The sequence below is a fragment of the Ciconia boyciana genome, chromosome 4, assembly GCF_034638445.1.
Source record: "Ciconia boyciana chromosome 4, ASM3463844v1, whole genome shotgun sequence".
NCBI lineage: Eukaryota > Metazoa > Chordata > Aves > Ciconiiformes > Ciconiidae > Ciconia > Ciconia boyciana.
Window position 1 is genome coordinate 68,325,216 of NC_132937.1, and position 15,102 is coordinate 68,340,317.

The 15,102-nt window shown below is 36.8% G+C and overlaps 1 protein-coding gene across 1 annotated transcript in view; it reads left to right on the top strand.

Moving 5' to 3' along the window:
• FBN2 (fibrillin 2) overlaps nucleotides 1-15,102 on the top strand; it is a 180,750-nt gene that overhangs the window by 137,210 nt on the left and 28,438 nt on the right. The window contains exons 36-43 of the mRNA XM_072859710.1: nucleotides 182-304; nucleotides 5,016-5,177; nucleotides 6,256-6,324; nucleotides 6,970-7,095; nucleotides 8,222-8,347; nucleotides 8,909-9,061; nucleotides 13,873-13,941; nucleotides 14,468-14,593. Coding sequence (XP_072715811.1) covers nucleotides 182-304; nucleotides 5,016-5,177; nucleotides 6,256-6,324; nucleotides 6,970-7,095; nucleotides 8,222-8,347; nucleotides 8,909-9,061; nucleotides 13,873-13,941; nucleotides 14,468-14,593 — 954 coding nt within the window. The remainder of the gene's footprint in view (nucleotides 1-181; nucleotides 305-5,015; nucleotides 5,178-6,255; nucleotides 6,325-6,969; nucleotides 7,096-8,221; nucleotides 8,348-8,908; nucleotides 9,062-13,872; nucleotides 13,942-14,467; nucleotides 14,594-15,102) is intronic.

Here is a 15,102-nt window from a genome sequence, read left to right on the forward strand (position 1 = left end):
TAAACATGCAGCGGTACAAAGGCTATTCCTAAATGTTTGATGAACTATTGGTAGTTCTTTTGTTCAATTTCAGCTAAAATTCACTTGCATTTGAAATTTTCTTGCCTATTTTGTCTTAAAAAGTAAAATTATTCTTCTTTTCTGTCCAGTGAGATTTATAAATGTAACCTTCCTATTTTAGATATTGATGAATGTGCCGATCCCATTAATTGCGTTAATGGTCTTTGTGTAAATACTCCCGGAAGGTATGAGTGTAATTGCCCTCCAGACTTCCAGCTGAATCCTACTGGAGTGGGTTGTGTGGGTAAGTAAAAGCTACCTGAAGTATTGCTTTAGAAATCACAGCCAAGGTGACTGTTTTGATGCAAATGAGGGTAGCAAGATAGAAAAATATACTCCCACCTGCTGCATATCCTGTTATATAGTTTTCTAGAGATGGAGTTAATTATTTTAACTGATTAATGTTGTTTATAGTTTCTTTAAAATACACCTTTTAAAAATTTGTCTAAACATATATTATCTGCATTTCCATTTTCTTGACAGTCAATAATTCTCATTTTAAAAACTGAATATTTTAGTCCTAGATGTGTCTTGGGACTGATTTATGTGTTTAGCTTAAGTCTAAACTGGAATTAAAACTGGTTGTGGTGCCCATTTGGCTGGAAACAAAGTAAAAGACATGTTTCACTGTAGTTTGCATAATTCTCTCTGGCTTACACAGACTTAAAGTGAATTTTCATTACTTTTTCCCCTTGCTACATGATATAGGACCATCATGTGATTAGAGTATATACTAGCAGTCTAGGGAAGTTTTGGGTAAGAGGGTGGTTGAGAGAGGGGCTAAGGTTCAGCCATAAGGATTTGTGTGTGATCCTGGGAAAGCCTTCTAACTTTTTATTTGGAAAACAGCCTTTTTATTTTATTACCTCAGGAAGGCTCATATTCTCCTGAATTGGTAGTTAGAACTCTATCCATTTTCTAAATGTTTACAATAATACTACAGTGTGGGGCAAATAAATATATTCTAAGCAAGTAATTTCTAAAGAAATGCAGATTTCCTTCAGAACAAAATTTATTGCTCATCTTCTCCATGTTTCTCCATTTTCTGCCTATGAATATTCTCTGTTGTTTCTCTGGATGCTAGAAACCAGTCCCGTTTGAGACCTTTAGATGTCCACAGTCTTGACCAATTTATTCTAAAACTTTAGGCTGAGATTTTTAAAGATTAAGTGAATTTATGTAATCTATTCCCACTGAATTGGAAACATGTTTCTGTCTCCCGTAGACTCTTCTGACAGTTCCTGCTTTAATACTTTTCTTCTGCAGTTGCAGTCTGACTTAAGCTTTTAGCTTTGCCTCGTCTGAAGATTCAGTTGAAGCAATGAAATCCTGCCTTTTTCGCTCCCCTTCTGCAGAATATAACTACTAAGCTCCTCATTCTTTCCTACAACCAGATGCTGTGTATGGTCAGCCCTGCAAGCCCTGAATTATGATCGAAGAATTTAGGTGATCTCTGAAGAAGCTAATGAGAATGAATTATCCTGCTAGCTGACTTGTGTTTTGCTAAAAAATGAGAGTTTGAGTTGGCACTCTACTTTGGGACCACTTGTCCCAATGACATTTTTGGCAGGGGTCCTATGTTTCCTCAAGGAAGCCTCCACAGTGGAAAGGAACCTACTCAAAGGTAAATCTAGGAACTCTAGAATCCCAAATGAGAGAGCAAGACATCCCTCTCTGAAGAAAACATGTTGAATAAGAAAGTGGTAGAAAAACTGTTTGACCCTTCCTTATTTCTGTCCTGAGGAAATACTACTAGAGCTATCCCTCTCTCTGGTACAAAGACTTTTTTCCTTCCCTTGTGTAAGGAGCATTTTTGGTTTCTCAACGACTGATTGTACCAGAAAAGAGACTCTCAAGACTTAGCCCCCTGAGCAAACGTGGGGTTTGGTTGGGTTTTTTTCAAGTTCAGTTTCAGACAGTGGCAGAACTGGAATCCACTTACCTGTCTGTGGTAGGAGCTGCAAGCCTCGGGTGTACATTTTCCATCTGTCTACAGCCTGACCCTGTGACAAAATGAAAAAAACGCTCTGTGAACATTCAGCTTTTGTTTTTGACAGGGGCAAGCAAAGCCTCTGCTTCCCATGAAATATCATCAGACTAAGATAATAGAAATAAAGCACTAATCCATGAACGAAATGACGCTTCAGTGCCCATTTTTTTAGAAGCCCTTGAAGGGATGGGGCACCATGTGCAACTAAAAACGTGTTAGTTATACTATTTTATATGATTATAGGCATTGTTAGGTTTTGAACTTTTTTTCTTTCACCAGCAGTTCTCGTTTGTAATATTTCCAGAGGGTTAAATGATTTTGCATGGGAAGTGGAAACAGAGAGAGTTGCCATTCCAGTGCAGCTATACTAATTCTGGTTATAGATTTGGTATGCTTTGTGTATGTCTACTTTACTGACTTATGCAGTCCAAAGAGGGAAGAATTGAAGCTCAGTTTGCTTGTCATCCTTTATAGTCTCAGGACTGCAGTTCCAAATTGCAGCTTCACTTGCAATGATGTTTGTGTCACTGGCACATAGTAAAGCATTAGCCAGTTTTCACTTGAAGCTTGTAGTGATTTGGAAAAAAAAAACCCACAGAGGCTAGTAGACCTCACCAAGAAAAAGGAAAATTTCTTCCTTCTGGAATGCACAAGTTATGCTGAAAAATGTTCCAGAAACTTCTTGTCAAAGGACAGCAGCTTCTGGTTCTCTTCAATAGCACTATCTCTTGCACGCTTGAGCAAAACAGGCAGAGGAATTTAAATTCCAGTTCCTTTCAGAAGAAACAGAAATATTATCCTTGGCAAAGAGGAACATGGTACTGCGTCAAGACAGTTCATGTGAGGAGTAAACCGAAACCTAAAACTCTTGATGGACTCAGTATCGATATTCTGCTGGAGAGTTCCAGACTCTGCCTTCATTCCAAATTCTATCGTCTCCTGTTTTTCTTAATGGGCCTGAGGTCTTGGGCTGAAGCCATCTTCCAAAATGGTCATTGTTTTTCACTTTTGCCAAGAAGAATGAAGCCAAATCTCTTCTCGGCTGCTCTTAAAAAGACAGATGTCTTGTGCTATCACAAATGGAGAGAGGCATGCAGTTCCTCTGAGAATAGGAGGAGATAGGTATTCTCAGAATAACCATGTTTGTGTTTTTTTCAGCTCAAGTCCACAGTGAGAACAACAGGATGTGCCCTTTTAAAAAGGCAGTTCATTTTACTCTCTTCTAACATTGTCTTAAAAAAAGAAAAAGGACTTCCACTCTAACATATGCTGGGCAGTCATCTCAGGTGAATCTTGCCTCTATGGAGATAAAGATATCCTGCTTGAAGTTTCTTCTCTTTCCATCAGAGGCTCAGAGGTACAGAATACATATGCCTCAGCCACTCAATTCTTAATTGAGTATTTTAGCTTTACAACAGTGTGCATTTATGGTGAGATACTGACATTTGTTGTAGAATATTTGGGCCCAGGAACAGCCTTCTTTTTCACAATCTCTGCTACAGTATGCTCTTGAAACTGTGCAGAAAGTTTCACCCAAACTTGTCTATTAATGCTTAAATTTGAATAAATGTAAATCCTTTGGAAAGCTTGAAGGTTTTCTTTTGATTTATGTTAAGACCCTTTAAAAAAAAATTCAGTCTGAAAATTAATGTGAAGTTATGTTTTTATATTATACATATTTAACTAACTTGAGAATCTTGAGAACAAGTAGTTCCTAACAATTCAGAAAGTTGCTTTCAAATTTTTTTCATAAATGTGTCCCAGACCTCAAGATATGTCCCAATCCCAAAAGGATATTTTAAAAAACAATGTCATACCAAGACATTTGTTAAACTCTGGAAATTTTGAAAGTATGAACTACCCACATTTATCATACTGTGTTCATTTTACTCCATGTAAATTGCTAAGGCTGTAGCATCTGGCACTTGCTGCAAACAGTAGATTAAAAATGTGAGATTTCTTGGTAAAGTACGCATTTGGGAAGTCATTCAAAAATTCATTTATAAGTTTCTTAGTCATACCATTAACAGAAATAGTAAAAATGCAAAAAGATACTGTGGCCTTTATACAATGAATTTATCAAACAATTTTTGAGTGGGTTTCTGTGCTTCTTTAGAGGCAACCTTTGAGGCAACCTTTGATAGCAAGTTAATTCATAGAAATGATCTTTAGAATTATAACACTACTCTTGAGGAAATTAATGTTCATCTTACTTGGCTGTAATAAGAAATATTATAATGATTCACTATACCCTCATTCCTTATATTTATGACTCACTGCTATTTACTTTCCATTTATAAAGAATAAGGGGACAATATGTGCAGCAGTAAGAAAACTCATAGCTTTACTTCTCTTAGATTCCTTGATCATTCTACTGATGCCAGCAGTTGTCTAAATCATTAAGTTACTGTTTGAGTGAACTAATAAACTAATTTTCCTCAAACCTACTGCACATTTAGATTATTTGTTTCAATATTAATGATTTTTGGAGAATTTCTTTGCCAGTGGAAGAATTCCTACAGTGACATGACTTTGTTGTGTGATTCCACAGAAAAATACATAAATTCTTCTAATTCCACAAGAAAGAGTCATAACCTAGTCACAGTCAGAATATGGAGAAGACATACTAACAGCACACTGCAGCAAGGTTTCTGATATTTTCTGGAGTGAAAGACTGGGAATAGTCTATGTGCTACATTAGAGTATGGTGTGACTTTGGAAGACAGGCAAACATTTTAAACTCGTCTCTGGGTACTTAGGAAGCTGAACCTATCCATTTTCCCTACTGTCTCTCTCAACATCAGTAACTGTCAGTGTACATGAGTGTTTTGAGCTTGCCAGTGACTTCAAAAGCACAATGTTATCTGAATTCCTGCTTCTAGGTATGAAGTGTTAAAATGAAGGCCTGCTGTTCCTTTGTCCAGATCATTGTGTGCAGCTGTAGTCATATGTGCTTTATATGTAGATAACCGTGTTGGCAATTGCTACCTGAAGTATGGACCACGAGGGGATGGGAGCCTATCCTGCAACACTGAAATTGGGGTTGGAGTCAGTCGTTCCTCGTGCTGCTGCTCTCTGGGAAAGGCTTGGGGAAACCCCTGTGAGACATGTCCCCCTGTAAACAGCAGTAAGGAAATGTTCTCTTATTCTCCCCCCGCCCTCTTATTACAGAAGATGCTAACAAGGGATGGAAAAAGTATTTGAAATCTTTTACTGTATTACTATAAATTTATCATTTAAGAAACTGGTTTTCTTCATGAGGCAGTGTTCCGGCACAGTTATTAAAAAAAAAATCCCCCTGCTGCTGTCAGAGGAGTGATGCAGAGCTGTGGACCTGAGTATTAGAAGACCTGACCTTTGGTCTTCTGTGACTGACTTGGTGCCTATTCTCACAGTAATAATAAATCAGTCGTAACTTTAGAAGGTGCTTCTCACTGGACCAGGCCCATGTACGTTGGGTAGTTTTGGGCACTTTATTTTATTTTGCTTTTACTTTTCTCCCATTAAAAATACTAAGGTAGTTAGAGATATGCTTATGTGTCTTAAGAATGGAATGGATTGCCTGCATCTGCTAGGAATTTTTGCTCAGCAACTCCATGTTGATAGGGAAATAAAAAAATTAATAATGCTTAGAACTCAAATCATGCCTTTAATGTGGAGAGCTGCAGTAGTTCTCTGCAGTGTTGGTTACTGTTGGGTAACTATTTCTAAGTCACTCTTGAGTACCTTCAAAACTGTTACCCAATGATACTTACCAATTTTGTAGAGCTTTGAAGTTCTTTGAATGAATAATGCAACAGAAACGTCAAGCATGTTGTTCTTAACAGTCTCATAATAGTACGAATTCAAATTTTAACACATATCTTTATTGATGTTGTACTAACATTTCATATTAAAGAACAAGTCAAAACACAAAATATGTGCCTTCTTTATAAAGGCACAGCATGGAGAAAACAATATTGTTCCTGCCTTAAGAGTATCTAAGGTTGTGGTAATGTTTTAAGCAGAACTCTTAATCTTACCTTGATTTTCTACTAATCTAATGCACTTGTTTTATTTACTGTGAATAGGTCAAGACGAGTAGAAAACCAATGAGTGTAGGGAAGAAGACTAATTAAAAACACAAGTGAAACTTTATATTTCTGTTGTTAGCATTTTATTCTTCATGTGACTGACATGCTCTCTCCTGTTACACTTTCCTTTAGCGGAATATAATACTCTGTGTCCAGGGGGAGAAGGATTCAGACCAAATCCCATCACTATTATTTTAGAAGGTGAGTTTATCGTAAATGACTGTGATGGCTGGTAATAAAAAAAGGTGTCATCTTCGGAGAAATGTATGCAGGGACTATATTTTGCAGAAATCATTACATTTAGTGCAAAGCAAAACCCTCTGCTAATATGAATTGGACAACAACATGATGAAAAGGCATACTGTAAAAGAATATTGAAGAAGTCCAGCAGTATTTCAGTAGGGGAATAAGCTGATGCATACCTTTTGTGTGCCTCCTTACTTGACTTGGCCTTTGAAATTGGCCACTGAAGGATAAGTCATTTATGAAAATTATAGCTTATCAGTGGAAGATATAAGTTGCAGGAAGTATTCGTTGGACAAAGAAACTCTGGTTCCAATGAGTGTGCAGGAATGAGGAATTAAATGCCAAATTCCTCTAAACAGTAATCAAAGTTGAACTCCATGGGCTCATCAAGCTGAAACATGCTCCTGAAGAGCTATTTAAATGGAAGAGAATGAGCATCTCATCCATGCTTTCATGAAGTGCAATTTAGAAGCAAAAATAAAAAAATCCATGTGACATTTAAAAGCTACTAGCTGGTAAAATTTCAGGGGAGTACTTAAAGTCTCTTGTTTCTTTTCATTCTGGAATGAAAATATGGTGGGTTTTTTTCTCTGTTTTCAGACATTGATGAATGTCAGGAACTGCCAGGTCTCTGCCAAGGTGGAAATTGCATCAATACTTTTGGCAGCTTCCAGTGTGAATGTCCAAAAGGCTACTACCTCAGTGAAGAGACGAGAATCTGTGAAGGTTGAGTCCCTTGAAACCTCCTTCTCTATCACAGTGCAGTTATTACAAAAAACACTGTCATTTTTAGCCTTAAATCCATAAGTGGGTATGGTACCCACACCCTTACCTAAAATCTTCTCTAAAACTGTTGTCTTTGGCACCAGTGATATGATTAATATAAAAGTTGAAATGCAACACCTGAATATATTTCTACATGATAGATCTCAGCTATGTGTATTCAGTAAACTGAAGTGGTTATTCATGATTTCTGGCTTTACACTTCAACACCTTGTATCTCCTGCTAGTTTCACTAGGCTCTCTGTATTTTAAGTGAGAAAAGGTGTCCTCTTCACATTATTTCAGAGTAGCAGTTTAATTTACAGAACGTGAAGTTAATATTCGTTTTCCTTTTGTGTTTGAGATTTGTCATAAGTGTTAGAACCAAAAATTGTAAATAGACCAAAAATGTAACGAACCTTTCATGTTTTTTCTTAGTTTGGAGTGTTTTAGCTCAGCTTCCCCTTCTTCATTCACTTTGTGAGAAAAAAAAAAATCATCTCCTTTCAAAACAGAGCCTGTGAATCCTGAGGCTTTGCTAAGCTCACGTGAAGAAAACTGACAAAACTGGGTTTGAAATCAAAATTGTATGGGCAAAAAAGGCTTACACCCCAAATGCCTTAAATAAGAAGATCCAAAGTTAGAGCAGCAAGACTATGCGATTATTCGGCTTGCCTGTTTCTAAATAGCGTATTTAAAAGGTCATTTCTCAGTAGAGTAGTGAATACATTAACAGAACTGAAAAGTGACAGTAACATTCCTGTGAGAAGAAGGTGTGAATGTCTTCTGTGGAGCTGATGGGGGGCAAGGTGCTCCAGTTTCAGTGGTAAATTCAACAACTTTGAATTTATTTAGGGTGTTCTCTTGCACTTCACTGGCTGGACTTAATAGAGGTTAACAATATTACTTTTCAGCAGCTGTTACAGTAGCTACTTAACCCAAATCTGAGCTGTACTTTCCAAGCTACCCTTTAAATGAAACATTTTTGTTATCTTAGCATAGTTTATTATGGTCATATTTCTCAGAAACATTTGCTAGGACTTGATCCTCTTTTCCCTTGTTAATTGTAGTGTTTTTGCTTGGTCTCTAGATATTGATGAGTGTGTTGCACGTCCTGGTGTCTGTGGTCCTGGCACCTGCTACAATACCTTGGGGAACTACACCTGCATTTGCCCACCTGAATATATGCAGGTGAACGGAGGACATAACTGCATGGGTATGCAAAATGTCACCTTTACTAGAACTGTCTGAATATCAGACTGTTTTGGGGCTAGACTCTCTGCTTAGAATTCCCTTTTAGATGAGGCCAGTTCTAAAGCCTTGTATTGCTTTTTCCTACCTTTAACTCCCAGACAGTTATGTCATGTAGCAAGGAAAAAGATCTCAATGACTGACATGCAGTGTTGAAGTGCTCTTGTTCCTTAACAGAACTCAGAAATCTTTTTTTATTCTCACTCGTCATTTCCAAATGGTACAGTTTACTATACAAATGGGTCTAATGAGCATCTACAGTGTGTTTCTGATTTCTTGGGAATTTTTCTTTTTCCCCTTTGTGTCTTTGAATAAAAACTGAAAATATGTCAAATTTTAGGTAAGTCTAAAACAAATACTGTAGATTACTTCAATCCTTAAATTATTTTTAAATGCATCCATGCATATGCTTGGGTTGCATTCAGAAGACAGAGTTAATGAACCACTGTCTAGGTTGGTAGGGGGTTGATATTTACTTCAGTTAGTTTGCTGGTTACTTCGTAAGTGATTCTTTTCTCACCTCTAGACATGAGGAAAAGCTTTTGCTACAGAAGCTATAACGGAACCTCCTGTGAGAATGAACTGCCCTTCAATGTGACAAAAAGGATGTGTTGCTGCACATACAACGTTGGGAAAGCCTGGAACAAACCTTGTGAACCATGTCCAACTCCAGGAACAGGTAAAGCCTACTATAACCATCCCATTTTGTTACTTTCTTTGCTCATCTGCTCCTTTGACCTATTAGCTAAAGTTAACATTTCAGCCCCAAAAAACCTTTGCTGTACTCCCAAAGCAGAATGACAATACCTTGCCATCCTGTCACTGACTAGATTAAGTCTTGGTGTGCTAAACAGGAATAGGTGTTTCTTCCATACTTTTAAGTGGAGGAAGTATCACTCCATATTGAGTGGAAAGATACAGATTGAATAGTTTGAAGAATGAAAAAAAAAATTCAGGAAGAACATGCGTATTTTTCCTCTCAGCTGCCCCTGAAGGCAAGGGCAAGGGAACAAACTACTGTCAGGTGTCGCTGAGATGAATAAAAAGGCCTGAGAAGTACAGACTGACCTTCCCATCAGCAGCAGGAGTATGTCAGCCCTGTAGCTAAAAGGATGTTTGTAAGACAGGTATCTGTAGGTAGATTTAATTGTTTAGACTTTTTTTTTGGTGATGGGGCTCTGTAAAATGAGTATGCTGTGGTTGTTTTATTCTTTCTTTCTAACAAATACCAAGGCTTTCAGAGGTCTTGTATGGACATAGAATTACTTTCAGTTATTTAGATTTATGTCAAAAATCTATGTTTGTGTAGGTCAGACCCACCAGAGTGGTGCAGTAGGCATAAGCAAGTTTTCTGAACGCGTGATTACAGAACTCCCATCTCTAAAGCTGTCGCTTTGAGGTTTCTGGAAAAGCAGTCATCGGGCAATAATACGGGGGTTGAAGATACTGGTTGGCAAGAGATGCCTGCTGTCTGGTCTGTCTTCTAGGGTAATTTATTTAGGATAGTATAATTTAGTTACTGCATAGTTGGGGATACATTTATCCTGGCAGTCCTAATCTGTCAGAACAAAAAGATTGGGTTTCATTACTAAGTGTATTGGCTTTCTAGATTTTTCACTTATGTCTCACATCTGAGCATGATCCTCTCGGTTGCTTTAACATTTTCTCTGTTAAAGGTGGTGAATTTGCAAAAGCTCAGTAAGCAGGGCATTGTAAAGGGAAGTAAAAATTCCTTTCTATAAAGGGAGGTGAAAATAATAAGGTACAGGTTTTTTTCAGTTAGTCCTTATGGAGTTCCTTGCCTGGAACAAAACACTCCTGAAAGCTCAACTCAGAAAAATCATTGGTGGGAGAATCACCAACTTGGAAAGCTGACAGTAGCACCTGGCCTTCATTAAAAGATTCTTACATTTGTAAATAATTGTAATCATTCCTCAGAATGAGATTTGGCAAAGTACTTTTCTCACATTCAAACATTCCTCATTATTTACTGTATAAGCCCAATAGGATCCAGTATACCTGAACTTCAGCATTTTCTTCTTTCTTCTGTCCTATAGTTTAATGGCTGCTTAATGCCTACTGAGGTTATTCTTCCAGTACAGGATAGCAGGCTGTAGAGGTCCCTGCCACAGTGTTTTACCATCCAGCGATTTTCTGCTCTTTTATATTAACATGTATGAGATTTGAGGGTTAGAAAACAGTTCTTTTCTGCAAGGAGCTTTATGCCATTTACTGCTGTCAGTAAACCTGTGACACACACATACTAGATAAAAAGAGGGCCTTGTGTTCACTACCCTGTCTCCATGGTCAATTATAACCTACTCCTGTGATAATGCCTAACACATCAGGTCTGGGAGGATGAAGAAGAGGCTCTGAGGGTTGCAGGCCTTCTTTCAGTCTGTGTTATGCTACTTACATGTTCCATGCATTCCATTTAATAGAGTTTTTCTACATTTTTTTCAGTTTGTACTGTGTAGAAAAAGAGCATATAATTAGGTAAGGACTGTACGATAATGCCTTTATACACAGTGTCAAATTATCCATACACAAACACGCCAGAGATTTACTTTCTGAAAGCTTGAATTTGCATCAATGACTTAAAAAATATTTCAGAAACCCATATACTTACCACTATATTATTTTTTAGGACAAAAAGATCTATCACGTAACAGGAAAAAAACTCTGAGATCAAGCACTCCTGAAATGATCAAACCATGAAAGAGTTCTGTAAATACTTAGTTACCTCTAGGCAGTGAAGCAACTTTTTACACTTCTTTGTGTGAAAAAACAAACAAACAAGAATGATTATTTCTGATTAAAGTCTGTGTGGTAATGGTTGTGATCTGTATAATGTGTAGAACCAAGCAATACAGTCTTTACTACCTAAAGTCATCCAACAGAGACTGATTGTTAAGCATAAATAAATGAAAAGGAAGAAAGAGCTCTGTTCACGAAGGAAAAAAAAATGCAAATGCATTGGCATGTGAAGTTCATTTAGAGGAATAATATAATTCTCATCGGAGCAGAATAATGCTCTTAATGAGCTACTGGGCTCAGTCTAGCAAAGTGGTTAAGGTCAGTGTATCATAACCCCTGTCTGTTACATGTAGCCCCCACCCAGATTTCAGAACAACTGATTATACCACATAAGTGCAGCTATTCAACCATTTACATTTGGAATTTGTGTTTGATCCCTCATGCAATCTCTTTTTATGGTGAAAAAGGTTCAACCATGTCTCCAAATACAGTAAAGGCATTTAGAAGAGCTAAAAAGGCAATATTAAAATATTTCAGGAAATATTTTAACCCCCTAACTGCTTGCAGACTGTGGAGTTGTCTTAACAAGTCTTTAAAAGCTGCAGAAGTTTTTGAGAACTTCAGTCTTACCCATTTAAAAGAATTCTTTCTTCCATCCAAGAATATTAACTGCATGAATCTCTGCTAGTACTTTGCTGTATTTTTCTCATCATGTTGTCATCATGATGACAATTTTATGGCACTGAGATAAATGGCTATGGGAGAGAATTTTATGAGCTCTCTGTGATAGCAAACATATATTTCCTCTCACGAGCTTATTTCCATCTCCCATTCATGACTGCTAGGAACATTCCTTCACTCTCCCTCCTCCTACTTAAGAAAGAAAAGGAAGAGGCTGTTTTTTCTTTTTAGTACCATTTTCCTCCTCTTTACTGCCTGGGGGGGAAAGTCTTTCCTAAATTATCTGCTATTTCCCTTATGTCACCAGGATAAAGCACTTGGAATGAAAGTAATACATTCTTGACAGTAGCATCACAAATGATGCAGCACCAGAGATACGGGTTTAGTAGCAGTAAACTTGGGGCAAAGTCAATTAAACAATAAAATGTGTTTGTACTAAACAGGCACCTGAGTTTTTTTAGTTTTATCTAGGCAGCTAGATATCGATGATTGCCAATGAACTCAAACTACAGCTAGTTAAGTTTTATCTAGGCACCTTTTCTCAATTATTACCAATGAACTCAAACTACATCTAGTAGAGAAATAAACTATCACCACTCTAGATTAAAGATCACTACTCACAGGAAAACAGAAGGGTCTCCTTTCTCTTTTTCTGGTGCTAGAAGAGGTGCCTAATAATTTGTCTGCGTTTCAGGTTTAGAGGAGAGTTAAAGGTAGACTCCATACGCTTCCTCTCATTGGACAGATAATAGGCTTCCTGTAGGTCCTCAGCAGCACGAACAGTGGACTAAGCAGTCACGGAAGTCTCCAGATACTACAACACTTTCAGAACCCCTTTGAATTTTGTGTCAATTTTTGTAAATTTTATCCACATTCTTTAGAAGGATATTGTACCTTGGCTTAATGTCCTGAATGTACAAATATCTACCTCATGCTTTGGAATTTTTCCTTAACAATAGTTTGAAACCTTAATATTGAAAGATACTTACTCTTCTTGTGGAGAATTTGAATGCTGATATGATCAAAAAAGATGCTGAATAGCAGCTGCATGGTTATTGTTTGCAAGCACACATTTAAAGCAAACTGATCATTCAACCTGGTTGTGTCTTCACATGGGAATTATTTTGCTCACCTCAAACAAGTGGGCTTTCAGTACGCAATTCTACTAGTAGTCAGTATTTTACAAATTTGACATAGTTAGTTGTAGGCCTGTCATTTTTCATATTTTTACCTAGATCAAAATTTATCAATGTACTATAAATGTGTAATACCTTTTTTTCTGGAAAGCACTGTTTTACCAGTAAAATCTCATGCCAGCATAGATGCTTTATAAGAAACACTTTTTTTAAAGAATTAATTATTTCTTACATCCTGGAGTAGTTAATAGATTCCATGCTGGAAGTTTTTCTCTCTATGTTGCATATCCACTCAACTTCATACAACTTGCCTGGAAAACTATGGGTTCATTGATTTTATACTTCATACTGTACATTTCCCATCATCAAGTTGCTCTGGAAAAGAGATATAAAATGAGCATACTAAAACGATGCTCTTTTTTGGAGCGTCTTTTTTTAAAGCAGAGTGTCCATTCTGCTGTACCGTTTAAGCTAGCTGCAGTAACCTCTACGGAAAGGAACAGAGATAGTATCATCAAAGAAGGCTAGGTTCTAGTAAGTTACATTTATTTCTCCTGTCTGAAACTGTTGCTGCAGATTCTCTCTGCAGATGTCCAGAAAGCAGGAATAAACCTTAAAAGGTAAGTTAAGGAGTTCTATTTCAAACAAAAACTGAAGTGCTGCGTTCTCAAACCAGACATTTACTCATGTGCGAAAGTCTGCAAAGATTTTGAGAAAAGAGAAGTATGAAGTAGTGTTTCAATTTGCATTCATTTATTGGCAATCTGAATTTTCAATACAATTTGCACAGAAGGCAATGGCTCTTATGAGTAGATTTGGCTTGTATTAGCTCTTGAAAAGCTGAGGAGACTACAAGTAATTCTTGGGAGATTTATAAATAGTCACTAAAAATGCATTATTCTCTGTTTTGCTCTAGCTGAATTCAAGAACATATGCGGGAATATTCCTGGCTTCACTTTTGACATTCATACTGGAAAAGCTGTTGGTAAGTTTCACTAAACTTATTTTAACCAAAAATTGTTTTGCATAAGGTTGTTGCAGCTGCATAATGGTACCAAAATGAACATTTCATATAATAAAATTCTAATTTAATTGTGGAGTTACAAAGGTGACATAAATTATGAGACTAATTTTTGTGTAAAATATTTCTGATTTATATTTTTTTATTTCTACATTTTGTTATGATCTTTTCCTTACCCTCCATCGTAGTTCATGGTTTTGAGTTTTAATTGGTAAGATAAAAGGTTTTGGCTTCAAAAACTTACCTGCACATTTGTAATTGTTCTGCATATTGTCTAATATTTAGTACTACTCTGTTTTGATCACTTCCTGAACTTCACATTGTTTATTTTCTCTCATAATGGGCGTATGTTTAGATTTATATCCTGTATACAATTTCTGTAGACTAAAAGGAACTTCTCAACTCAGTTTTAAGCACAGTGAAACTGAGAATCCAACCAGTACATAAAGCCATGAAGTACTGTACTTTGACTAGCTCATCTCACTTTCAGACATTGATGAATGTAAGGAAATCCCAGGAATCTGTGCAAATGGTGTTTGCATCAATCAGATTGGCAGCTTCCGCTGTGAATGCCCCACTGGATTCAGCTACAATGATCTGCTCTTGGTCTGTGAAGGTGATTTGGAATTACATTATTTTCAACTTAGCCCCCATAAGCATGCTTATCTTAAAGGGAAGGGGAACATTTAATTCCCATGTTTTTCAAAATCTAAGAGACTGTGAACTTTTTTGTAGGACTTGGGTCTATAAATCAGTTTGTGATGTGTTTGTCTTTAATACATATGGACATGCACTTAATAAAAGTTGTAATAGTTTTGTATCAAGCAATTCATTGACTTCTAAATGAGAAGTAAATGAAATGCTTTGATTTAATTTTATTTTATTTCAGGGAGGAAATTTAATTCTTGTTTGTAAAACTTCTCAAAGAAAAGCTTCCTTTATTTTTTCCGTCTTGTGGCTGTAATTCTGCAGTTTAATAGGTAGAGATATTCATAGAACCCAGTAGTGAAATTTTGTGTGTCCTAAAGTCAATAGGAGTTTTGGCATTGGTATTCAAGGGTCTTGTGCTGACAAGTGCGCCTTAAAAAGCTAACAAACTGTGCCACTTACTGTTTCAGTTCAAAG